This window comes from Balaenoptera acutorostrata, chromosome 17 (genome assembly GCF_949987535.1).
Source record: "Balaenoptera acutorostrata chromosome 17, mBalAcu1.1, whole genome shotgun sequence".
Taxonomy (NCBI): Eukaryota; Metazoa; Chordata; class Mammalia; order Artiodactyla; family Balaenopteridae; genus Balaenoptera; species Balaenoptera acutorostrata.
This window is the reverse complement of record NC_080080.1, coordinates 1,109,702-1,135,731: the sequence shown is the minus strand read 5'-3', so window position 1 is coordinate 1,135,731 and position 26,030 is coordinate 1,109,702. Positions and strand designations below refer to the sequence as shown.

At 49.8% G+C, this 26,030-nt stretch overlaps 1 protein-coding gene across 2 annotated transcripts in view; it reads right to left on the bottom strand.

Annotated features, from left to right (window-relative positions):
• ZC3H3 (zinc finger CCCH-type containing 3) overlaps positions 1–26,030 on the bottom strand; it is a 90,384-nt gene that overhangs the window by 872 nt on the left and 63,482 nt on the right. Inside the window, exons 9-12 of one of the 2 annotated variants that reach the window (XM_057532337.1) lie at positions 24,955–25,086; positions 10,047–10,163; positions 2,328–2,512; positions 1,382–1,743 (exon numbers count right to left, since the gene is read on the bottom strand). In XM_057532337.1, the coding sequence (XP_057388320.1) occupies positions 1,382–1,743; positions 2,328–2,512; positions 10,047–10,163; positions 24,955–25,086 (796 nt within the window). The remainder of the gene's footprint in view (positions 1–1,381; positions 1,744–2,327; positions 2,513–10,046; positions 10,164–24,954; positions 25,087–26,030) is intronic. The other variant, XM_057532338.1, reaches the window with a different exon arrangement.

Sequence of the window (26,030 nt, the reverse complement as noted above, 5' to 3'; positions counted from 1 at the left end):
CGGGGGCCAGGAGGGGCGGGGCCGAGGCCCCTGTGCAGGGTGACGTGCGGGGGGCAGGAGGGGCGGGGCCGAGGCCCCTGTGCGGGGTGACGTGCGGGGGGCAGGAGGAGCGGGGCCGAGGCCCCTGTGCAGGGTGACGTGCGGGGGGCAGGAGGGGCGGGGTGGGAGAGGCTTCCCACAGCAGAGCAGGCTCCTGCCCTGTGTGGCCCACGCTCACTGGGTGCCAATGCCCCTCCCCTCCTGTGAACACTCCAGGCCAGCAGCCCGCTGACCACAGACACCTCCGTGCGGCTGCCCATCGGCACGGCACTGTCCACGTGCCCCCTGCCAGCCCGCCTCTCCTCCTGGGACCCCACTTCAGGGCCGAGGACCCCAGTCACCGGCTCAGGTAAGCCAGTGCCTAGAGGTCAGCCCAGCCAGCCAGGGCCCCCCGCCTGCAGACTCCACCAGCCTCTGCCCGAGGGCCTCGGCCCCCCTCTGCCTGTCCTTCCAGCTCCCGGAAGGTCGGCAAGGCCTGAGCAGGGAAGGAGGCTGATGGGGTCCCCCAGGCCAGTGGGGGTCTGCAGCCTCTCACCCACCCTGCCTGCTTCCCCTGATTCTGGGGCTGGCTGCAGGGTTCCTTATCTTACTTAAAAAAAAAAGAATTTTCAAAGGTGGCTGCCTTGGGCTGTCTGCTCCCTCCTCCCATGCCCCAGTGTGTCCTCCCGATGGAAGGAGCTGGTGACCAGCCAGGCCGGGTGGGCAGGTGGAGGGCCTGGCCACAGCTTGGCGCCCGTGACGCGGGGGCTTGAGCAGGCGTGTGAGTGAGCTCAGCCGAGCTGTTAGAAAAGGCTGCAGCAAGCGTCTTCCATTAACGTTACGACCGTGAAATATGACAATAAAATGATAGCCGTATGGTCGCAAATTTGCAGCCCGCCGAGCTGCGTGGGGTTTATCGTCACTCAAACGCGCAGAGAGCTGTAAAATGTTTACAGAAAGGGTCGTTTGCAGCCATAAAATCCTCTTTTCTCTCCTAAACAAGGCTGAGTGGAGCCATTTACCAAGCCCCAAATGTTCATCGGGGGAGAGGGAACATCTGTTCTCTCCAGGAGCGTGCAGTGATCTTCCAGAACAAATTAACAGAAATGGGTGCTTTCTAATTAAATCAGCCCTCGGCTGGGGCGGTCTGTGCAGGCGGCGCTGCTGTGCTCGCACCTCGCCGGCCCTGCCCCTGTGGGCCCCCGCAGGTGCACACCTGCCAAGCCGGGGACAGGGCACAGCAGCGCCCGGCCCACGCCAGCTCTCCGGAACCATCCAGGCCCCGCCTAGAGATTCTGACCCAGTGGGTCTGAGGCGGGCACTGCAAGAGTGCAGGCTGGGCTCCGGCGGGCGGGCTGCCTACCTGAGTCCTTGGTGGGGCTGCTCCTGGGGGTTGGGGCCCTGGGCTGGCCTCCTGGGCCTGGCGAGGACTGCAGGGAGATGAAGGAGGGCAGCTTGCAGAGGCTGCCGGAGCCCGTCCCCGCCGAGGCAGCCTCTTCCGGCAGAGACAGCTCCTCCTGGTCCAGCGGCAGGGAGGCAGAGGGGGAGGAGGGAGAGGGGCGGGAGGGGGAGGATGGGGGGGAGGGGCGGGAGGAGACAGAGGAGGAAGAGGCCGAGGCTGCAGCTAACAGCCGTGGGGAAGGCGGCGGGGAGGCCGAGCCGGCTGCCGCGGAGGTGGGGGAGCTGGACGTCTGACTGGTGGGGCGCTGGGTGGCGAAGGACTTCCTGCGGGAAAGGAAGGGGAGCAGAGGCGTGAGGGTGGGCGGCTGTGGGGCAGGCGGGCGTCGGGGGGGCTGGCCGGCCACCTGTATATTGCCTGTCCCGGAGGCAGCCATCAGGCATGGCCGTGCAGGTTCAAGGCTGGCCCTCGGCCCAAGGACAGGCTGGCGGCGCTACAGGGCCTGCAGCAACACCACGCTGACCCTGTCCTCACCTTCTGCAGCCTTCCTCGTCCACACGGGCTCCCACACTCACAGGGGGGTGAGCACAACAGGGGCCCCAGCCGTGAGCATCACCTGGGACCCTCCCTCTCCTGGGGAGTTGTGGGGGGCAGCTGAGAAGCCCCCACCTTCCTCCCCAGGGCGGGGGCTGGGCAGCCCTGCACAGCTTGGTCTGGGCCAGGGATGCCCTTGGCTCCGCCCAGCCTGGGGACCAGGGGGTGGGGCACCTCAAGGTCACTTGATCGACTCTGGACTGAGGTTTCTTTTGGGGTCTGAAGCCCACAGAGCTGGGTGGCGGCGGGGGGGGGGCTCCTTCCTGACCACCCCCCACCCCGCGCTTACACATGCAGCGCCCACTGTCCCCGTCACCTGGGCCCGTGGCTGGTGGAAGCCCTGCTCCTGGGGGGCGTGGTGTTGGGCTCCGGGGCCGGGGCTGGGGCTGCCCGCCGGCCGAGGTGCCTCTGGTTGCGGTGGAGCAGCTGGCACTGGGCGCCCCGGGGGCAGACGCCCCTGCGGGAGAAGTCGGGACACAGCAGCGTGTGCTTCTTCTTGCACTGCGGGGAGAAGGGGCGCGGCTGGGCAAGCCAGTGGAGGCCTCTGCGCCACTGGGGTGGCCCTGCCTGCTCCGCCCGGTGGGGCTTGGGCCAAAGGCTTCCTGTTGGGGGACTGAGGCCCACACCCCACCCACCAAGAAGATGCCCCTGAGCAGCCCAAGGGTCGAGGGCACGGCCCTGGCTGTACCAGCACCGCCCAGCCCGGCCCTGGGCCTGGACCGAGGGCGGGGCCTGGCTTGAGGGTCCTGCCAGGCTGAGGTGGGGATTCTCAGGGCGCTAACTCCTCCTCCTGACCACAGCCCACCCATCCTGGCAGAGGACCAGGGTGGGGGGCGCTAGGCCTGGGGGCCCAGGGTGGAGGCCGGCTGCACACCTGATCCGCCACACCTGTCACGGTGCTGATTACGCCCCGCGGGGGCGGCCTGCGAGCAGCTCGGGGCGACGGGCAGCCTCAGCTCTGCCCGCCAGGCCCAAGGCCTGCCTTTCCTCGGCCCTCCTGCCCCCAGGACTGGGGCTGCAGGGCCCAACTCTGCAGCCAGGCTGTATGCCCACGTCTTGCCTGGCTCTTCTAGGGGAGGGGGTCCTGTTCTTCCCCACCCCCAACAGCTGGCTTAGGGGGCACGACCCAGCAGGAGAGAGCCAGGTGTAGCAAGCCTCATGTTGGGCCCGGTGACCGGCGATATGCTGGAGACAGACCCAGATGGGAACCACTGCAAGCAAAGTCCCTGTCAAACCCACCCAGAGGGGAGTTTAAAACCAGCCCCAGTGCCTGAGCAGCTCAAGGGTGCCCACCAGCACAGCCACTGGAAATATATGGCAACAGCCTCGAGAGCACTTCCTCCTGGGCCCCGTAACCTCTCCCCGGGCACGTGCCCTCCGACTCCCGGATCTTAGCTCTGCTCCCAGCACCCAGGACAAAGCCGGCCGAGGACCCCACGGGGCGTGTACCCATTCTGTGAGCAGGATCTGGGCAATGACCCCATTCTTGTCCCCGCACCGGGCTCCCGGCTGCCCCCAAGGGACTAGACGCCCCTCACACTGGAGCCTGGGGGCTGGCGTGAAGACAGGCAGGCAACAGCCCCTGAGCACCCCTGCACCACCACAGCAGCCCGTCCCTGTGCTGGGCAGACCAGCCCTGCCCCCAAGCAGAAGGCAGGCTCAGGCCAACGCCTGCTCTCCCTCCCTCCCTCTCTCCCTCCCTCTCTCCCTCCCTTCCACACGGCCCTCTGCCCTGGGCCTGGCCAGTGACACGATCTGGAACCCAGTGGCCCTGCCCTTGCTGGTGCACACTTAAAAGGGACACATGGAGACGTTGGGGCCACGCAGGGCTGCCCCTCGGGGTCTCCTGGGGAATAAGGGGGGTCCGGGCAGGTAGAGGGAACAGGAAGGACCTTTGGGTGGAGAGGGCCCAGCACCGGGCTGCACACAGAGAGATGGCTAGAGGGCACTGGACCTGCACTGTCCCGCGGTGACCACGAGCCCCGCGGCTGCTCTGAGCCTGGACGGTGCGACAGGGGCAACGCACAGGGGGCGCCAGATAAAAGGCGGCACAGAGGTTTCCTCCCTGGTCGCACGCTGAGGTTTGTGATCTGCTGGGTCAAATAAACTCATCTCACCTGTTTCTGTTTCACCTTCTTAAGGCGGCTACTAGGAAATGTGAAATCCTGCGTGGGGTTCACAGCTGACTGACCTTCCTACTAGAGACAGCTGGTCTGAACTAGCTGTCCTCCCAAGAACAACCGAAACCTAGGCTAGAGTGTAAAGAACTTTCTCAAATCGTCTGAGAGCTATCGAGAAAGTGAAATGATGGAGGAAAATCTATGCAGAGACGTGGCGGACACAGGGCTAGTCTCAGGTTTCAAAGGCCCGACATCCCCCTTAGACCAAGGTCACTGAGGAAGGGGCAAAACCAACCAACCACACAATACCCCCCGCAGAGCTGGAAATTAAGAAAGTCACTGCTAAATAATTCATTGGTCAAACAAGAAACAATGGAAATTAGGTAATACTTAGAACCAAATGATACCACCAAAACAACCCATCAAAATTTGTGGAATGCAGCTAAAGCAGCACTTGGAGAGAAGTCCTCAGCCTTACAGGCTTATGTTATTAGCAAAGAGGATGTACCTCAAAAGTTAGAAGGAAAACACCAAAATGACCCAAAGAAAGCAGAGGGAAGGAAATAAAGAGAAAGGGAACATAAGAACAGTATTAGGAATGACAAAAGTGCTGTTAAACTGCTGACGCTGCAGAAAGCAAAAAAGATATCAAGGTGATACAATGAACAAACTTTATGCCAATGAATCTAAAAGCAGATGAAATCTACAAATTCTAGAAAAACTGACAAGAACTGACATAAAACCTGAATGAACATTCCTATGACCATAAAGGAATTTGAATCAGTAGTTAAAAAATAAGGAAAGCTCCAGCCCAGGGTTTCACTGGTAGCTCAACCACATATTCAAGAGTTGCATCATTTCAACCTTACATGAACTGGTCCACAGAAAAGGAAAGCAGAGAATACTTCTCAACTTAGTTTACTGGACCAGAATAATCTTAGAACCAAACCCTGACCAGAATTGGATGACAAGAGAACATTTAGGGACTTCCCTGGTGGTGCAGTGGTTAGGAATCCACCTGTCAATGCAGAGGACATGGGTTCGAGCCCTGGTCTGGGAAGACCCCACATGCCGTGGAGTAACTAAGCCCGTGCGCCACAACTACTGAGCCTGCGCTCCAGAGCCCGCGAGCCACAACTTCTCAGCCCACATGCTACAACTACTGAAGCCCGCGTGCTTAGAGCCCGTGTTCTGCAACAAGAGAAGCCACCGCAATGAGAAGCCCGCACACCACAACAAAGAGTAGCCCCCACTTGCCGCCGACTAGAGAAAGCCCGTGCGCAGCAATGAAGACTCAACACAGCCAAAAATAAATTAAAAAAAAATAAAATTCAGCATCAATTCAAAGTTTAGCAAATTAGTGATAGAAGGGAACTTCCTTAGCTTAATATAGAACCTTCCAGAAAGCCTCACTTGCCAAGGGGCATGGCTGGAAGCCCACGGCCATGACGAGTCAATATCACACTGGACTTACAGGCAGGGCAGAAAAAGAAAGAAAAGGCATTTAAACTCAGAGGAAGAAAATATGGTCGTTACTTCAAAAGATATGACTGTTTATGTAGAGAAACCCAAGAGAATCAACCCTACGGATGATTTACTACAATTACTAATATAGTTTAACAAGGTTGCTGGAAACAAAATCAATATTAAAAACTGTATGTCCATACACCAATGAACAGTGAGAAGATAACATTTAAAAACATGTTCTTTATAATAATAATAAATGTGACAGGAATAAATCTGACAAAGATAGGACAAGCAAGAATTTTATTAAACGAAAAGTTTTTGACAAAATTCAACACCCATTTATGATAAAAACTCTCCAGAAATTGGGCATAGAGGGAACCTACCTCAACATAATAAAGGCCATATATGACAAACCCACAGCAAACATCATTCTCAATCGTGAAAAACTGAAAGCATTTCCTCTAAGATCAGGAACAAGACAAGGATGTCCACTCTCACCACTATTATTCAACATAGTTTTGGAAGTCCTAGCCATGGCAATCAGAGAAGAAAAAGAAATAAAAGGAATACGAATTGGAAAAGAGGAAGTAAAACTGTCACTGTTTGCAGATGACATGATACTATACATAGAGAACCCTAAAGATGCCACCAGAAAACTACTAGAGCTAATCAATGAATTTGGTAAAGTTGCAGGATACAAAATTAATGCACAGAAATCTCTTGCATTCCTATACACTAACAATGAAAGATCAGAAAGAGAAATTAAGGAAACAATCCCATTTGCTTACATATCAAAAAGAATAAAATACCTAGGAATAAACCTACCTATGGAGGTAAAAGACCTGTACTCAGAAAACTCTAAGACACTGATGAAAGAAATCAAAGATGACACAAACAGATGCAGAGGTATACCATGTCCTTGGATTAGAAGAATCAATACTGTGAAAATGACTATACTACCTAAAGCAATCTACAGATTCAATGCAATCCCTATCAAATTACCAATGGCATTTTTTACAGAACTAGGACAAATCATCTAAAAATTTGTATGGAGACACAAAAGACACCGAATAGCCAAAGCAGTCTTGAGGGAAAAAAATGGAGCTGGAGGAATCAGACTCCCTGACTCCAGACTATACTACAAAGCTACAGTAATCAAGACAATATGGTACTGGCACACAAACAGAAATATAGATCAATGGAACAGGATAGAAAGCCCAGAGATAAACCCATGCACCTATGGTCAACTAATCTATGACAAAGGAGGCAAGGACATATAATGGAGAAAAGACAGTCTCTTCAATAAGTGGTGCTGGGAAAACTGGACAGCTACATGTAAAAGAATGAAATTAGAACACTCCCTAACACTATACACAAAAATAAACTCAAAATGGATTAGAGACCTAAATGTAAGACCAGACACTATAAAACTCTTAGAGGAAAACATAGGAAGAACACTCTTTGACATAAATCACAGCAAGATCTTTTTTGATCCACCTCCTAGAGTAATGGAAATAAAAACAAAAATAAACAAATGGGACCTAATGAAACTTAAAAGCTTTTGCAAAGCAAAGGAAACTACAAACAAGACGAAAAGACAACCCTCAGAATGGGAGAAAATATTTGCAAACGAATCAACAGACAACGGATTAATCTCCAAAATATATAAACAGCTCATGCAGCTCAATATTAAAAAAACAAACAATGCAATCCAAAAATGGGCAGAAGACCTAATTAGACATTTCTCCAAAGAAGACATACAGATGGCCAAGAAGCACATGAAAAGCTGCTCAACATCACTAATTATTAGAGAAATGCAAATCAAAACTACAATGAGGTATCACCTCACACCAGTCAGAACGGGCATCATCAGAAAATCTACAAACAACAAATGCTGGAGAGGGTGTGGAGAAAAGGGAACCCTCTTGCACTGTTGGTGGGAATGTAAATTAATACATCCACTATGGAGAATAGTACAGAGGTTCCTTAAAAAACTAAAAATAGAATTACCATATGACCCAGCAATCCCACTACTGGGCATATACCCAGAGAAAACCATAATTCAAAAAGACACATGCACCCCAATGTTCACTGCAGCACTATTTACAATAGCCAGGTCATGGAAGCAACCTAAATGCCCATCAACAGACGAATGGATAAAGAAGATGTGGTACATATACACAATGGAATATTACTCAGCCATAAAAAGGAACGAAATTGGGTCATTTGTAGAGATGTGGATGGATCTGGAGACTGTCATACAGAGTGAAGTAAGTCAGAAAGAGAAAAACAAATATCGTGTATTAACGCATATATGTGGAACCTAGAAAAATGGTACAGATGAACCGGTTTGCAGGGGAGAAATAGAGACACATATGTAGAGAACAAATGTATGGACACCAAGGCGGGGGTGGGGGTGGGGAGTGGTGGTGGTGGGGAAGTGGTAGGGGTGGTGGTGGTGGCGGTGGGATGAATTGGGAGATGGGGATTGACATATATACACTAATATGGATAAAATAGATAACTAATAAGAACCTGCCGTATAAAAAAATAAATAAAATTCAAAAAAAAAAAAGAAGAAGAATTTTATTAAACGACATCAAAGGAGAACCCTGTATAACTAGAGATGGTGCCTTGATCATGGGCAGAAGACTCACTGGAAAGACAGATGCCAACTGTCCAAGGAAACCTAACTACAGAGGGGCCCACGACAGATCCACGGGGCGAAGGGGCTCTTCAGTGCAAGGTGTGTGGGCGAAACAACACTGGTCCCCTACACAGACACAAAATCACTTCCAGCTGGACTGGTCCTAAATGGCAAAGATCCGACCACAGGACGCAGTGGGGAAGGAGGTCTCATACAAGCACAAGAGGTGCAAACTGTAAAGAGAGATGAATAATAGTATTTCCATTAAAATTAAGAGCTTTTGTTCCTCAAGATACATCACAAAGATGGGACTTCCCTGGTGGTCCCAATGCAGGAGGCCTGGGTTCGATCCCTAGTCAGGGAACTAGGTCCCACATGCCGCAACTAAAGACCCCACATGCCGTAACTAAGACCCAGTGCAGCCAGATAAATAAATACATAAATAAATAAATATTAAAAAGAAAAAGATACATCACAAAGAAGTGAAAAAATAAACGACAAACTGAAATAAGATACTTGCCACTAATGTGAATGACAAAAGATTAATATTCAGAATATTTTACATTGATATACATATTTTTTTTAATTTTAAAAAATATTGATTTATTTATTTTTGGCTGCATTGTGTCTTCGTTGCTGCGCGCGGGCTTTCTCTAGTTGCAGCGAGTGGGGGCTACTCTTCACTGCGGGGTGCGGGCTTCTCACTGCGGGGGCCTCTCTTGTTGCGGAGCATGGGCTCTAGGCGCACAGACTTCAGTAGTTGTGGCACGTGGGCTCAGTAGTTGTGGCTCGCGGGCTTAGCTGCTCCACGGCATGTGGGATCTTCCCGGACCAGGGCTCGAACCCCTGTCCCCTGAATTGGCAGGTGGATTCTTAAACACTGCATCACCAGGGAAGTCCCACAATGATATATTTTTATGTTCACATTTATATTTTATAAATTTCCCATGAGTCAGTAAGAGAAAACCGACACACTGGAAAAATGTCTCCACAATCACTTATAAACAAAACAAAAAAAAACCCCAGGTATTTTTCAGAAGAGAAGGCACAAGGGGTTTAAACATTAGGGAAGATGTTCTGCTTCATTTAAAACAGAGAAAGGCAAATTAAAAAATGCAAGGTAGCTTTTAATCCTTAAAATGATCAAAAAGAAAACAGAGGCCGCCGTCAGGAGGAACGTGTGGGCACGGCCCCTGGGGGTCACCTGGAGGTTCCGACTACAGCGACCCGCCACACACTCCGCGCCTGCGGCCCTCGCTCTCCAAGGGCTCTAAAGTCCTGGTCCCCTCAGGGGCGGCAGAGCCCGCGGCACAGACTGTCCCCGAGGCGCCAGCCTGCCCTCCCGAAGCCCTTCTGCAGGGGCGAGGCCGGGAGGACCGCTTAGCCGCACACCTGCGCGCGCCCCTCAGCCACCAGGGCTCCCGGGGGCCACTCTGTCCAGGGCGCGTCCCCGCTGGCCGTCTGCGCCAGGCCTGGTGGTGACTGTGGAGGAGCTGGTGTGGGGCTGCGGGTCCTCTCCTCCTTGGCCAGCAACATGCCGGACTCTTCCGTCTGGCTTGTCCACAGCAGCCCCACATGCTGGTGTGGCCCAGGGGCCGCTGGCCCTCGCACTCTACCTGGGTCCCGCCCACTCATTTCCGCCCTCCCCTGGGGGCCAGGTCCTCCCTCGGGGGCCAGCAACACCTCCACTGGGTGACCCATCAACGTCCCCGGTGACTCACTAGCTTCCTTTCCACCTTCCCAAACCAAAGCTGTCCCCTTCTCCAGCTTGGAGACCCCCTCCCTCGCCACCTCTGCCCACCACTGGCCCCTCTGCAGGCCTCTCGAGTGCGTCTACTCTTGGCCACTGTCGTGGAGGCCCTGCCTCAATCACTTCATCATTCACTCCAAAACTGGCGCCCAAATGCAGCGTGATACCCTGGAACAGAGAACAGAAATTAGGGGAAAACCGGGTAAAACCCAAACAAAGCCTCAAGTTAAGTTGGTAGTAACGTACCAATGTTAATTTTTTAGTTTTGACAGACAGTTACAGTTATGTAAGATACTAGGGCTTTCCTGGTGACGCAGTGGTTAAGAATCCGCCTGCCAATGCAGGGGACACGGGTTCGAGCCCTGGTCCAGGAAGATCCCACACGCCGTAGAGCAACTAAGCCCATGCACCACAACTCCTGAGCCTGCACACTAGAGCCCGCGTGCCACAACTGCTGAACCCCGCGTGCCTAGAGCCCGTCCTCTGCAACAAAGAGAAGCCACCACAATGGGAAGCCCGCGCACCGCAACGAAGAGTAGCCCCCGCTCGCCACAACTAGAGAAAGCCCGTGCGCAGCAACGAAGACCCGGTGCAGCCAAAAATAAATAAATAAATATTTTAAATAAATAAATAAACAAACAAACAAACAAACAGCACTTACCAAAATGATATTAAAAAAAAAAAAGATACTAGCAGTGCAGGAGCCTGGGTGAAGGGTGCGCGGGCCCTTCTCTGCACTATCTGCAACTTTTCGGTGAATCTACACGATCACACAGAAGATGCTTAGCCCAGGATAAACGACGAGCACTCTGTGCCGGGGCCATGCAGAGGACAAGCCGCCCGCTCCCAGTCCAGGTGCCCGCTGGGCTCCTTCTGAGGGCATCAGAGGCCACTGCAAGGCCAGGGCCCTGCAGCAACAGAAGCTGATCCCAAGGGTGAGACCTGTTGTCTAAAAAGGACAATTCGATGGGCAAACCTCGGGCGAGACAGCCCAGAGAAAAGGCGAGAAAAAGCCAACTAAATACAGATGGAAAAGGTTAAGAGCTCAAGATACAATAGAGAATGTTATACACACAAAGGCACACCAATACATTGAAAACCTCGATAAAACAGATCAATTTCTGGGGGAAAATAAGTCAAAATCGGCAAAATAAAGAAATAGAAGGGACTTCCACTTCCTGGAAGACGAAGGAGACATATTTGTCCCTACTCCTCCACTAAGCACCACCAAAACCCTGACAACCGTAGGAAGACCATAAAAGGTGGAAAGGAGGCAGGCCACCAGGGACCTGGGGACCCAAGGAGCGACGCAGGGTTGGCTCCTGGGACTTCCTGCTGCCTCGTCATCCTGACCTGGAGCGGAAGAAGTTGGCACCTTGGAAGTGTCAGTGGGTGCAGATAAGGGGTGGCCCTGTCACACCCGGGCCAGCAAAGGCTGAGTGGGGAGCCTTGACCCTGGCGTCCCTCCCCACCCTGCTGGGATGGTGCTGGAGGAGGCCGAGTGGGAAGCGAGTACTGCCATCCACCCAGGACCACCAGGGAGACCCCTCCTCAGGGGTCAGTGAAGGCCGAGTGGGGAACCAGGATTTCTACCTGCACGCCCCCTGCCCACCTGCCCACCTGCTGGAGTGGACTCAGAGGAAACCTGCTGAAACAGAAGGTTTAAATAAGATCCAGACTCTCATAACAACCAAAACATCCAGGTTTCAATAGGAAATGACTCACACACCAAGAGCAGCTGGCAGGGAACCGCGTATATGGAGGAATAACTGTAAAGTTGTATGTGGATTTTCAACTGTGCCGGGGATGGGGGGTGTTGGTGCCCCTGACCACCCCCTACCCCGTGCTGTTCAAGGGTCAACTGTATAGTGCAGAGACTGAATCAGTAATCAAAAGCCTCCCCACAAGGAAAAGCCCAAGACCAGACGGTTTAAACAGGTGAACCCTACTAAACATGTAAAGAAGAACTGATACCTATTCTTCTTAGATTCTTCCAAAAAACTGAAGAGGAGAGAATACTTCCTAAGTTACAATAGCCAAAACAATCTATGAGGCTAGCCTTACCTTGATTCCAAGACCAGACAAAGATACTACAAGAAAAGGAAACTACAGATCAATATTACTTATGAATACAGATGTAAATCCTCAACAAAATACTATAAAACTGAACTAGTGGCATATTAGAAGGATTATACCTCGTGATCCAGTGGGATTTAGTCTCAGAATGCAAAGATGGTTCAACATCCAAAAATCAATCAATATAATTGTGATTGATCATTGTGATCAATATGTTTATTGACCAGCTTAACAGAACGAAGGGAAAAAACCCCACATGATCATCTCAATTGATACAAAAAAGATTTGACAGGACTCAACACCTTTTCATAATAAAAACACCAAATAAACTAGGACTGGAAGAGAATAACCTCAACATAATAAAGGCCACATACAACAAGCCCTCAGCTAACAGCATACTCAACAGTGAAAGACTGAAAGCTATTCTGTAAGATGAAGAACAAGACAAGGATATCCCCGTTGTTCACTTTTATTCAACATAGTACTAGAAGCTCTAGCCAGAGCAATTCGGCAAAAAAAAGGAAGGAAGAAAAGAAGGGAGGGAGGGAGGTAGGAAGGGATAGAGAAGAGACTAAAAGGCATCCAAATCAAAAAGGAAGAAAATTATCTGTTAGCAGATGACATGATCTTGTATGTAGAAAACTGTAAAGAACCCACAAAAAAATTGTTAGAGTTAATAAGTGAATTCAGCAAAATTTTAGGATATAAAATGAACACACAAAAATCAACTGCATTACTATACATTTATAATGAACAATCCCATTTAAATAACATCAAAAAGTATAAAACACTCGGGAAAAATTTATTTATTTATTTATTTATTCATTCATTCATTCATTTATTTATGGCTGCACTGGGTCTTCGTTGCTGCGCGCGGGCTTTTTCTAGTTGCGGCGAGTGGGGGCTACTCTTTGTTGCGGTGCGCGGGCTTCTCACCGCGGTCGCTTCTTTTGTTGCGGAGCATGGGCTCTAGGCGCTCGGGCTTCAGTAGTTGTGGCACGTGGGCTCAGTAGTTGTGGCACGTGGGCTCTAGAGCACAGGCTCAGTAGTGTGGCGCACGGGCTTAGTTGCTCTGTGGCATGTGGGATCTTCCTGGACCAGGGCTCGAACCCGTGTCCCCTGCACTGGCAGGTGGATTCCTAACCACTGTGCAACCAGGGAAGCCCAACACTCAGGAATAAATTTAACCAAGGAGGCAAAAGACTTATACACTGAAAACTACAAAATACTGCTGAAAGAAATTAATGAAGGTCTAAATAAACGAAAACACATCATGCATTCATGGACTGGAAGACCTCATATTGTTAAGATGACAACACTACCGGCAGTGATACACAGAGCTGATGCAATCCCTGTTAAAATCCCAAAGGCCTTTAAAAAAAAAAACAGAAATAGAAAAACCCATCCAAAAGTTTACATGGAATCTCAAGGAACCCCGAATAGCCAAAACAACCTTGGCAAAGAAGAACAAAGTTTGAAGGATTCACATTTCCTGATTTCAAAACTTATTATAAAGCTATAGTAATCAAAACACAAACATACAGACCAATGTAATAGAAAAGAGAAGCCAGAAATAAACCATCTCAAGTATGGTCAATAAATTTTCAACAATGGTGCCAAGACCATTCAATGGGGAAAGGACAGTCTTTTCAACAAGTAGTGCTGGGACTTCCCTGGTGGTCCAGTGGTTAAGACTCCGTGCTCCCGGAGATTAACCAAGATGGCGGAGTAGAAGGACGTGCTCTCACTCCCTCTTGCGAGAGCACCAGAATCACAACTGGCTGCTGGACAATCATTGACAGGAAGACCCTGGACTTCACCAAGGAGGATACCCCACGTCCAAGGACAGAGGAGAAGCCGCAGTGAGACGGTAGGAGGGGCGCAATCAGAGTAAAATCAAATCCCATCACTGCTGGGTGGGTGACTCACAGACTGGCGAACACTTATACCACAGAAGTCCACCCACTGGAGTGAAGGTTCTGAGCCCCACGTCAGGCTTCCCAACCTGGGGGTCCGGCAACGGGAGGAGGAATTCCTAGAGAATCAGACTTTGAAGTCTAGTGGGAATTGATTGCAGGACTGTGACAGGACTGGGGGAAACAGAGACCCCACTCTTGGAGGGCACACACAAAGTAATGTGTGCATCGGGACCCAGGGGAAGGAGCAGTGACCCTGGGGGAGACTGAACCAGACGTACCTGCTGGTGTTGGTGGGTCTCCTGCAGAGGCAAGTGGTGGCTCTGTTTCACCGTGGGGATAAGGACACTGGCAGCAGAGGTCCTGGGAAGTTCTCCTTGGCGTGAGCCCTCCCAGAGTCTGCCATTAACCCCACCAAAGAGCACGGGGTAGTCTCCAGTGTTCGGTTGCCTCAGGCAAAACAACCAACAGGGAGGGAACCCAGCCCCACCCATCAACAGTCAAGTGGATTAAGGTTTTACTGAGCTCTGACCGCCACAGCAACAGTCAGCTCTACCCACCACCAGAGCCTCCCATCAAGCCTCTTAGATAGCCTCAACCACCAGAGGGCAGACAACAGAAGCAAGAAAAACTACAATCCTGCAGCCTGTGGACCAAAAACCACAGTTACAGAAAGATAGACAAGATGAAAAGGCAGAGGGCTATGTACCAGATGAAGGAACAAGAAAAAACCCCAGAAAAACAACTAAATGAAGTGGAGATAGGCAACCTTCCAGAAAAAGAATTCAGAATAATGATAGTGAAGATGATCCAGGACCTCGGAATAAGAATGGAGGCAAAGATTGAGAAGATGCAAGAAATGATTAACAAAGACCTAGAAGAATTAAAGAACAAACAAACAGAGATGACCAATACAATAACTGAAATGAAAACTACACTAGAAGGAATCAATAGCAGAATAACTGAGGCAGAAGAACGGATAAGTGACCTGGAAGACAGAATGGTGGAATTCACTGCTGCGGAACAGACTAAAGAAAAAAGAATGAAAAGAAATGAAGACAGCCTAAGAGACCTCTGGGACAACATTAAACGCAACAACATTCGCATTATAGGGGTCCCAGAAGGAGAAGAGAGAGAGAAAGGACCAGAGAAAATATTTGAAGAGATTATAGTCGAAAACTTCCCTAACATGGGAAAGGAAATAGCCACCCAAGTCCAGGAAGCGCAGAGAGTCCCATACAGAATAAACCCAAGGAGAAACACGCCGAGACACATAGTAATCAAAGTGGCAAAAATTAAAGACAAAGAAAAATTACTGAAAGCAGCAAGGGAAAAACGACAAATAACATACAAGGGAACTCCCATAAGGTTAACAGCTGATTTCTCAGCAGAAACTCTGCAAGCCAGAAGGGAGTGGCATGATATACTTAAAGTGATGAAAGGGAAGAACCTACAACCAAGATTACTCTACCCAGCAAGGATCTCATTTAGATTTGATGGAGAAATCAAAAGCTTTACAGACAAGCAAAAGCTAAGAGAATTCAGCACCACCAAACCAGCTCTACAACAAATGCTAAAGGAACTTCTCTAAGTGGGAAACACAAGAGAAGAAAAGGACCTACAAAAACAAACCCAAAACAATTAAGAAAATGGTCATAGGAACATACATATCGATAATTACCTTAAACGTGAATGGATTAAATGCCCCAACCAAAAGACATAGACTGGCTGAATGGATACAAAAACAAGACCCATATATATGCTGTCTACAAGAGACCCACTTCAGACCTAGGGACACATACAGACTGAAAGTGAGGGGATGGAAAAAGATATTCCATGCAAATGGAAATCAAAAGAAAGCTGGAGTAGCTATACTCATATCAGATAAAATAGACTTTAAAATAAAGAATGTTACAAGAGACAAGGAAGGACACTACATAATGATCCAGGGATCAATCCAAGAAGAAGATATAACAATTATAAATATATATGCACCCAACATAGGAGCACCTCAATACATAAGGCAACTGCTAACAGCTATAAAAGAGGAAATCGACAGTAACACAATAATAGTGGGGGACTTTAACACCTCACTTACGCCAATGGACAGATCATCCAAAATGAAAATAAATAAGGAAACAGAAGCTTTAAATGACACAATAGACCAGATAGATTTAATTGATATATATAGGACATTCCATCCAAAAACGGCAGATTACACGTTCTTCTCAAGTGCACACGGAACATTCTCCAGGATAGATCACATCTTGGGTCACAAATCAAGCCTCAGTAAATTTAAGAAAATTGAAATCATATCAAGCATCTTTTCTGACCACAACGCTATGAGATTAGAAATGAATTACAGGGAAAAAAACGTAAAAAAGACAAACACATGGAGGCTAAACAATACGTTACTAAATAACCAAGAGATCACTGAAGAAATCAAACAGGAAATAAAAAAATACCTAGAGACAAATGACAATGAAAACACGACGACCCAAAACCTATGGGATGCAGCAAAAGTGGTTCTAAGAGGGAAGTTTATAGCTATACAAGCCTACCTAAAGAAACAAGAAAAATCTCAAGTAAACAATCTAACCTTACACCTAAAGAAACTAGAGAAAGAAGAACAAACAAAACCCAAAGTTAGCAGAAGGAAAGAAATCATAAAGATCAGAGCAGAAATAAATGAAATAGAAACAAAGAAAACAATAGCAAAGATCAATAAAACTAAAAGTTGGTTCTTTGAGAAGATAAACAAAATTGATAAGCCATTAGCCAGACTCATCAAGAAAAAGAGGGAGAGGACTCAAATCAATAAAATCAGAAATGAAAAAGGAGAAGTTACAACAGACACCGCAGAAATACAAAACATCCTAAGAGACTACTACAAGCAACTTTATGCCAATAAAATGGACAACCTGGAAGAAATGGACAAATTCTTAGAAAGGTATAACCTTCCAAGACTGAATCAGGAAGAAACAGAAAATATCAACAGACCAATCACAAGTAATGAAATTGAAACTGTGATTAAAAATCTTCCAACAAACAAAAGTCCAGGACCAGATGGCTTCACAGGTGAATTCTATCAAACATTTAGAGAAGAGCTAACACCCATCCTTCTCAAACTCTTCCAAAAAATTGCAGAGGAAGGAACTCTCCCAAACTCATTCTATGAGGCCACCATCACCCTGATACCAAAACCAGACAAAGACACTACAAAAAAAGAAAATTACAGACCAATATCACTGATGAATATAGATGCAAAAATCCTCAACAAAATACTAGCAAACAGAATCCAACAACACATTAAAAGGATCATACACCACGATCAAGTGGGATTTATCCCAGGGATGCAAGGATTCTTCAATATACGCAAATCAATCAATGTGATACACCATATTAACAAATTGAAGAAGAAAAACCATATGATCATCTCAATAGATGCAGAAAAAGCTTTTGACAAAATTCAACACCCATTTCTGATAAAAACTCTCCAGAAAGTGGGCATAGAGGGAACCTACCTCAACATAATAAAGGCCATATATGACAAACCCACAGCAAACATCATTCTCAATGGTGAAAAACTGAAAGCATTTCCTCTAAGATCAGGAACGAGACAAGGATGTCCACTCTCACCACTATTATTCAACATAGTTCTGGAAGTCCTAGCCACGGCAATCAGAGAAGAAAAAGAAATAAAAGGAATACAAATTGGAAAAGAAGAAGTAAAACTGTCACTGTTTGCGGATGACATGATACTATACATAGAGAATCCTAAAACTGCCACCAGAAAACTGCTAGAGCTAATTAATGAATATGGTAAAGTTGCAGGTTACAAAATTAATGCACAGAAATCTCTTGCATTCCTATACACTAATGATGAAAAATCTGAAAGAGAAATTATGGAAACACTCCCATTTACCATTGCAACAAAAAGAATAAAATATCTAGGAATAAACCTACCTAGGGAGACAAAAGACCTGTATGCAGAAAACTATAAGACACTGATGAAAGAAATTAAAGATGATACCAACAGATGGAGAGATATACCATGTTCTTGGATTGGAAGAATCAACATTGTGAAAATGAGTATACTACCCAAAGCAATCTACAGATTCAATGCAATCCCTATCAAATTACCAATGGCATTTTTTACGGAGCTAGAACAAATCATCTTAAAATTTGTATGGAGACACAAAAGACCCCGAATAGCCAAAGCAGTCTTGAGGCCAAAAAATGGAGCTGGAGGAATCAGACTCCCTGACTTCAGACTATACTACAAAGCTACAGTAATCAAGACAATATGGTACTGGCACAAAAACAGAAACATAGATCAATGGAACAAGATAGAAAGCCCAGAGATTAACCCACGCACCTATGGTCAACTAATCTATGACAAAGGAGGCAAAGATATACAATGGAGAAAAGACAGTCTCTTCAATAAGTGGTGCTGGGAAAACTGGACAGCCACATGTAAAAGAATGAAATTAGAATACTCCCTAACACCATACACAAAAATAAACTCAAAATGGATTAGAGACCTAAATGTAAGACCAGACACTATAAAACTCTTAGAGGAAAACATAGGAAGAACACTCTTTGACATAAATCACAGCAAGATCTTTTTCGATCCACCTCCTAGAGTAATGGAAATAAAAACAGAAATAAACAAGTGGGACCTAATGAAACTTCAAAGCTTTTGCACAGCAAAGGAAACCATAAACAAGACGAAAAGACAACCCTCAGAATGGGAGAAAATATTTGCAAATGAATCAACGGACAAAGGATTAATCTCCAAAATATATAAACAGCTCATTCAGCTCAATATCAAAGAAACAAACACCCCAATCCAAAAATGGGCAGAAGACCTAAATAGACATTTCTCCAAAGAAGACATACAGACGGCCACGAAGCACATGAAAAGATGCTCAACATCACTAATTATTAGAGAAATGCAAATCAAAACTACAATGAGGTATCACCTCACTCCTGTTAGAATGGGCATCATCAGAAAATCTACAAACAACAAATGCTGGAGAGGGTGTGGAGAAAAGGGAACCCTCTTGCACTGTTGGTGGGAATGTAAATTGATACAGCCACTCTGGAGAACAATATGGAGGTTCCTTAAAAAACTAAAAATAGAATTACCATATGACCCAGCAATCCCACTACTGGGCATATACCCAGAGAAAACCATAATTCAAAAAGACACGTGCACCCGAATGTTCATTGCAGCACTATTTACAATAGCCAGGTCATGGAAGCAACCTAAATGCCCATCAACAGACGAATGGATAAAGAAGTTGTGGTACATATATACAATGGAATATTACTCAGCCATAAAAAGGAACGAAATTGAGCCATTTGTTGAGAAGTGGATGGATCTAGAGACTGTCATACAGAGTGAAGTAAGTCAGAAAGAGAAAAACAAATATCGTATATTAATGCATGTATGTGGAACCTAGAAAAATGGTACAGATGAGCCAGATTGCAGGGCAGAAGTTGAGACACAGATGTAGAGAATGGACATATGGACACCAAGGGGGGAAAACTGCGATGAGGTGGGGATGGTGGTGTGCTGAATTGGGCGATTGGGATTGACATGTATACACTGATGTGTATAAAACTGATGCCTAATAAGAACCTGCAGTATAAAAAAACAAACAAAACAACTAATACTAAACTTTCATTGGGTTATTTGTATGGAAATATGTTAATATAAATGTTTCAGACATTACATGAAATTTCTAAAAATCTTATATTTGTATTTGTATGGAAATATGTATGGAAATATGTTAATATAAATGTTTCAGACATTACATGAAATTTCTAAAAATCTTATATTTGTATTTGTATGGAAATATGTATGGAAATATGTTAATATAAATGTTTCAGACATTACAGGAAACGTCTAAAAATCTTATATGTTCTGGTATAATGTTATAAGTAATAATCCTAGTTATTACTTTAAAATGTATATCTCAGAAATAACTAATTTTCTTGTCAACTGCATTATTATGAACTTTCATCAAATCTTTAACCATGGTCATTTTTAAGTCTTTTGTCATTTACAGACAGTTCTGGGTGTACTCTGATGATTTTGCAAATATGTTCCTATAAAAGGGTTTCATCTTCAAGAAATTCATGGAAAAGACTCTGACAAGTACAGGTTTCTGGTAACTGACTGTACTGCTGAACTGAATGAATAAGCATTTTCAGAACTCTAATGAAAAACTGATGAACTCATAAAAGTGCTAACAAAAGATCAAGATGAAAAAAAAAAGAAATTAATTACATGGGACTGAGTGAACTGATGAGGATGAGTATAATTTTTGTGACTTTCTGTCTGAATTAAAAAAAAAAAAAAAATCCCACAAGGACTCAGAGGAAAAGAATATACAAATCAATTTTCACTGCAAAGTAAAGGAGCTGTTACAGTGGAGGATTACTGGACTGAATGTCAATATTATGACATAGTATAACTGTGTTTCATGTTTGGTAATTGCAATCATTGTTGCTTTTGTTGTGGTCATCCATGTACAATGCTTGGTGTCAGTCTATTTATCTCTTGTAAAAATAAAATACAGTGTGTGTGTGTGGAAAAAAAAAAAAAAAAAAGACTCCGTGCTCCCAATGCAGGGGGCGCGGGCTTGATCCCTGGTCGGGGAACTAAGATCCCACATGCAGCGGGGCATGGTCAAAACAAAAAAAAAAGGAAAAAAGGCAAAGGACTTGAAGAGAAATTTCTCCAAAGAAGATATAGCAGTGACCAAGAAGCATGTGAAAACATGTTCAACATCATTCATCTCTAAGGCACTGTGAACTGAAAACAGTCAGATGCCGCACGCTGGATGGCTGTTAACCAACGAGGAAGATAATTCATGGGTGAGGATGTGGAGGAAGCGTAACCCTTGCGCGCTGCTGGTGGGGATGCGAACGGCGCGGTCATTACGGAAAAGCCTGGCGGTCCCTCAAAGAGCTAAATACAGGATTATCGTATCATCGGCAATTCCACTCCTGGTGCCTCTGTACCCAAAGGAAGTGACAGGAGTAACTTGAAGAGCCACTCGTACGTTGATGGTCACAGCATGCAAAAGGTACAACCCCCGTGTCCATCCCCAGAGGAGGGGACAGATGAATGTGGTCTGGACGCACGATGGGCCGTCGCTCAGCCATAAAAGGGGTGAGCCCTGAATGCGTGGTGCTCAGCGGGAGAAGCCCGACGTGAAGGGACAAATACTATAGGATTCCACTTATGTTAAATACCTAGAAGAGGCAGATTCATGGAGATGAAACGTAGATCTGTGGTTGCCAGGAGTTGGAAAGAGAGGGGGAACAGGAAGTCATTGCCGACTGTTTATACAGACTCTGTTTGGGGTGATGGAAAAGTTTTGGAAATAGACAGTGGTGGTGGTGTACAGTATTGTAAATGTAATTAATGCCACTGACCTGTATACTTAACAAGGGCAAATTTTATGTTATATTTAGTTTACTACAATTACAAAATTAAAAATGTAATACACCAAAAACCACTGTACTGTGCACTTAAACGGGTGACAGGGTTGGCAGGTGCTGGCAAGGAAGTGACAAAATGAGACCCTCACTCATTCCCGGTGGGAGCTGGACCAGTGCGGGCGGGTATCCCCGCAGGCTGTGCCCACACTGAGACCCGCAGACGCTCACAGCAGGCTCACTCCAAACAGCCCCACTGGCCACAACCCACATGCCCATCCCCCGACGAGCGGAGAAACAGAAAGTGGTCCCTGCACACAGTGGAGGGCCGCTCGTGTGCTGCTAAAGACCACAGCACGACGACCCTCAAAAACACGTTCACGACAGAAGCCAGACGCCAAAGTCTGCATGGTAGGACTCCCCCGTGTGCGCTGCCCACAAAAGACAGGTTCACGCAGACGGAGGTACGTTAGTGTGTCCTGGGGGTGGGGTCGGGGGGCAGCAGACAGGACCGACCACAGAAAGGGTTGAGGAAATGTTCTGGGGTGACGCAAATGCTCCAGCACCGGGGGGTGGTGATGGCTGCACAACTTCGTAAACTTACTAAAACCTACCAAATCGTACACCTGTGCAACAGATGAACGGGGCGATATGTAAACCGTACCTCAATAAAGCTGGCTTTAAAAAGTGGCACCACAAATCAGAGAGGAAAGAACGGACAGCTTAGCACGTATCTGCAGGGAAAGGCTCACTACGTGGAAGAAATGAAGCGAGGTCGCACCTCACACCACAGGCTAGGTAACAGGGACACCGAGCCTCCCCGACACTCCCCTTCCTCAAAGGGCTGTGAAGCGCTGCACTAATGTATGTACGTATTTACTTACTTACTTATTTATTTATGGCTGCATTGGGTCTTTGTTGCTCCGCGTGGGCTTTCTCTAGTTGCAGTGAGCGGGGGCTACCCCTCGTTGCGGTGCGCGTGCTTCCCGCTGCGGTGGCCTCCCTTGTTGCGGAGCACGGGCCCTAGGCGTGCGGGCTTCAGTAGTTGCGGCACGGGGGCTGAGTAGTTGTGGCTCGCGGGCTCTAGAGCGCAGGCTCAGTAGTTGTGGTACACGGGCTTAGTTGCTCCGCGGCAGGTGGGATCTTCCCGGACCAGGGCTCGAACCCGTGTCTCCTGCATTGGCAGGCAGACTCTCAACCACTGTGCCACCAGGGAAGCCCCGTGCACTAACCTCGTAATCTTCACAACCTTCCTACATGCTAAGTACTACCGTTACCCCAATTTTACAGAAAGGAAACCGAGGCCCAGAGGGTGATCAACTTGTGCAGGGCCACGGCTGCGAGCAGACTGGGGTCTGAGCCCCATCCAGAGCCTCGCCTCCACCCCGCCTCACCGCAGCTCGTAAAGCCAAACTGGAGAAGGCGCAGGAGGGGCTCGTGGCCTTGGGTGGGGGCAGATCCTGGAACCAGACCCACATGGAGAAAAATGGAAGGACGCTCCCATAAAAACAGGAAGGATTTCAGCCTGAGAAAGGGTACCCGGGGCAAGTTATCAGGCGGTGACAAGGAGACGCTATCTGTGACTCCAAAGACGGATATGACGGGACAAAGAGCCTCCGAAGGGCAGGAGGAAGCAGGGGACAGGGGCGGAGGGGCCTCTCCAGCAGGCAGAGAGCCCCTGGAAGGCCAGACCCTGACACACGCAGGGGCAAGGCGAGAAGGAGCTCGAGGAGAGTGTGTGAGGGCGGCACAAGGGCTGGGACGCAGCCGGGCAGGGGCTGTCGGTACAGAGGTGGCCGCGGATGAGACTGCACGTGCGCTGCGGCAGGAGGGGCTGGAGACGCGCGACACCCCAGCTGCAGTGAGCGCCCTGACCACAAGCTGTGAACACGAGGAAGAGGAGCCAGGGTGCCGGGAGGGACGGCCGTTCCAGGGCAGGGGTGGGCTGCGCGTCCTGCAGCGCCAGAAGGCACCTGGGGACCCCGCGAGCCACCAGACGGCGACAATGCGGTCGCGGTGGGAGTCGCGGAGTCGGGGAGTTGGCACTGCTACGCACTCCCGGTGGGGGCAGGCAGGAGGGAAGGGCGCGCTCCCTCTGAGGGCAGCGCTGGTGGCGGTGCTCCGACGCGGCGGACAGAGCAGCAGGGCTGCTAGCGCCGCGCCTCACAGAGCTGTCCCCCACGGCATGCGCGTTAACAGCTGCTCCGCCGACCCGACAGCAAGGGACCAAGGTCACCCCGCCGCCAGCGCCAGGAGTGACGGGGCTCGCGGCTCGCGCAGAAAGCTCTGCGGCGGCGACCCTGTGACGTGTGGCCACTGGACCACCCGAGGTGACAGGCATCCCACAGGAGGACGCTGTGTCCCCAAGTGTCCTGAGAGTCCGGAGGGACAAAGTGAGGAGACGCAAGGGGCTGACCGCTGAGCCTCAGGCCCAGGAGCAGCGCCTGGCCCCCGAAAAGGGGAAGGAGCAGGGACCTACTCCGGGCCTAAATTATCCACAAGGAAAGGGAACGCGCCTCTTTAACAAGCCAGCGCTTTGTGAAGCAAGGTTAACAATTCCACTTGATTCAGTGGAATATTATAAACTCTCTGGGGCCCATCTGAGGACTTCCACTTCAGGAGCAAGGTGACGACTCAGCACTTTTTATATTATTTAGAGAATAAAATTAACCCTCGCCGGCCCAGGCTGCTGCCTCTGCTCCCGCCGGATCCGGCCTGCTCAGCGCTTTTCCCACCTATAATTACCAGCCGCTATCCATCATGCGGCAGCCTCACAGCGCCCACACGCTGAAAGGGATGCACTAAGCACTTCCACTAATAGAGGCAGACCTTAAAGACCGCTTTGATATTTTCATTTAAATCGAATCTCTTACAATAATCATCCCCAGCCTCCGGGGATCCTGCCCCCAGCCCCACCTGGGCTGCTTGGGACCTGCCTGCTGGGCCCCGCCTCCAGGAAGGGCCGCACTCAGGGTCACCGCCGGCTCCGCTTGGGGCCCTGCGACTGCGGAGCCCGGCCCGGCCCAGCCCTTAGGCTTGGGCCGGAGGAAGAGGATTCCGGGAAGGGCTCGCCCGACTGGAGAGAGCCGGCGCAGGACGGGAGGGGAGCCGGCCCCGCACTGCCACGCGCTCGCCTTGCGCAGGGCCCAGGCCTGGTCCCCCACGGCAGACCACGGGTCCCCGAGGCAGGGCGGTCACTCACAAGCGTGTGGGGAAGGGGTGGCAGCGGGCCCTGCTGCAGCCCCTAGGCTGGTGACGGGGCTCCCTCTCGGGGCACCGGGACCGAAGAGGCCTGTGCGGGGGCCCCCACGGCCCGGGCGGCCTCCCCGCTGCCCCGCAGGCCCACGGGGGCGGGCCCTCCCTGAAGGAGCCGCGGCGGCGCGGAGGGCACCCGCTTCTCAGCTTCTCAGCTGCCGGCAGCTCTCCCACAAAGCGGAGCTGAGCTGAGCCCACAGGCGAGCGTGCTCGGCGAGGACGCAGCCGCGAGCCCCTCCTGCCGCCCCGCCTCTCACCTTCGCGCCCAGCGGGCAGTAGCCTTTGAGGAAGTCGGTGCAGACCTCTGCCCTGCGGGACACGTAGACGTGGCTGTAGGGACAGTTGCTGTTGCTGCAGATTCCTTTCAGGAAGTAGGAGCACACGGGCATCTGGGGGGGCAGGAAGGCAGTGAGGCTGAGGGCAGGCCACTTCCCCCGAGGCCCCTCCTCAGCCCACCTCACAGGCAGGAACGCCGGGGCCCCACCCAGGGCTCCACCGCCAGGCATGAGCCACACACTGACTGTGGAAATAAACACAGTGCTGGCCAGCAGGAGGGGCCGCCCACCCTGAAGTCAGACCCTCAGCCTCCCCAGAAGGTCGCCCGGGCAGAGCACGTCTGCCCTCACACGGTCCAGATGAGGATACTGAGACAGGGGACCCAGCCCAGCAGGCTGGCTCAGGCCCAGATGTGCTGTCACCTGAGTCCATCACCTGCCCCGAGCCTGCCTGGTTTCCAGGGTGTAGGGCTGGGGTGGCATGGGCCAGGAGGAGGTTGGTCTAGAAGAGCAGGGCTGGGGGGTAGGAGGGAGGCGGCGCAGGGGGGCTCTAGCTGGGGTGTCAGCCCATAGGGCCTGAAACCCAGCAGAGTTTCCAGCTGCCTGATGCGTGGACAGCTGGCAGCGTCCGTGAACTGGAGACCTGACTTGGCCGGCGAAGCCTGGCCGCGGGGCTCTGCTGAGCACTGACCGCAGGCGGGCACTGTGGGGCACTGGTGCAGGCGGCAGGCTCCCAGCACCCCGGCCCGTCGGCAGGCGGGCCCAGGGGAGACCTGGTGGGGGACACAGGGTGCGCAGCCCCCGTTCTCCCCCGTGGGGGGACTGAGGCCTGAGGGCCAGCGGACGGCGGGAGGGGAGGGTGTGTGCCTCTGAAGTCGCCCATGCTGACCCCTGAAGCCGCCACTCTTCCAGGCAGCGACGACTCCTGGGTTGGGGCCCCTGGGGTGAGCCCTGCCCCTCCTGCAGGCCAGCCTCCTGGGGGGATGGAACCTTGCCAGGAGCTGTCACCCTGTAGGTCTCACACCCTCCACAGGCCTCACACCTCTCGGGGGGCCTCC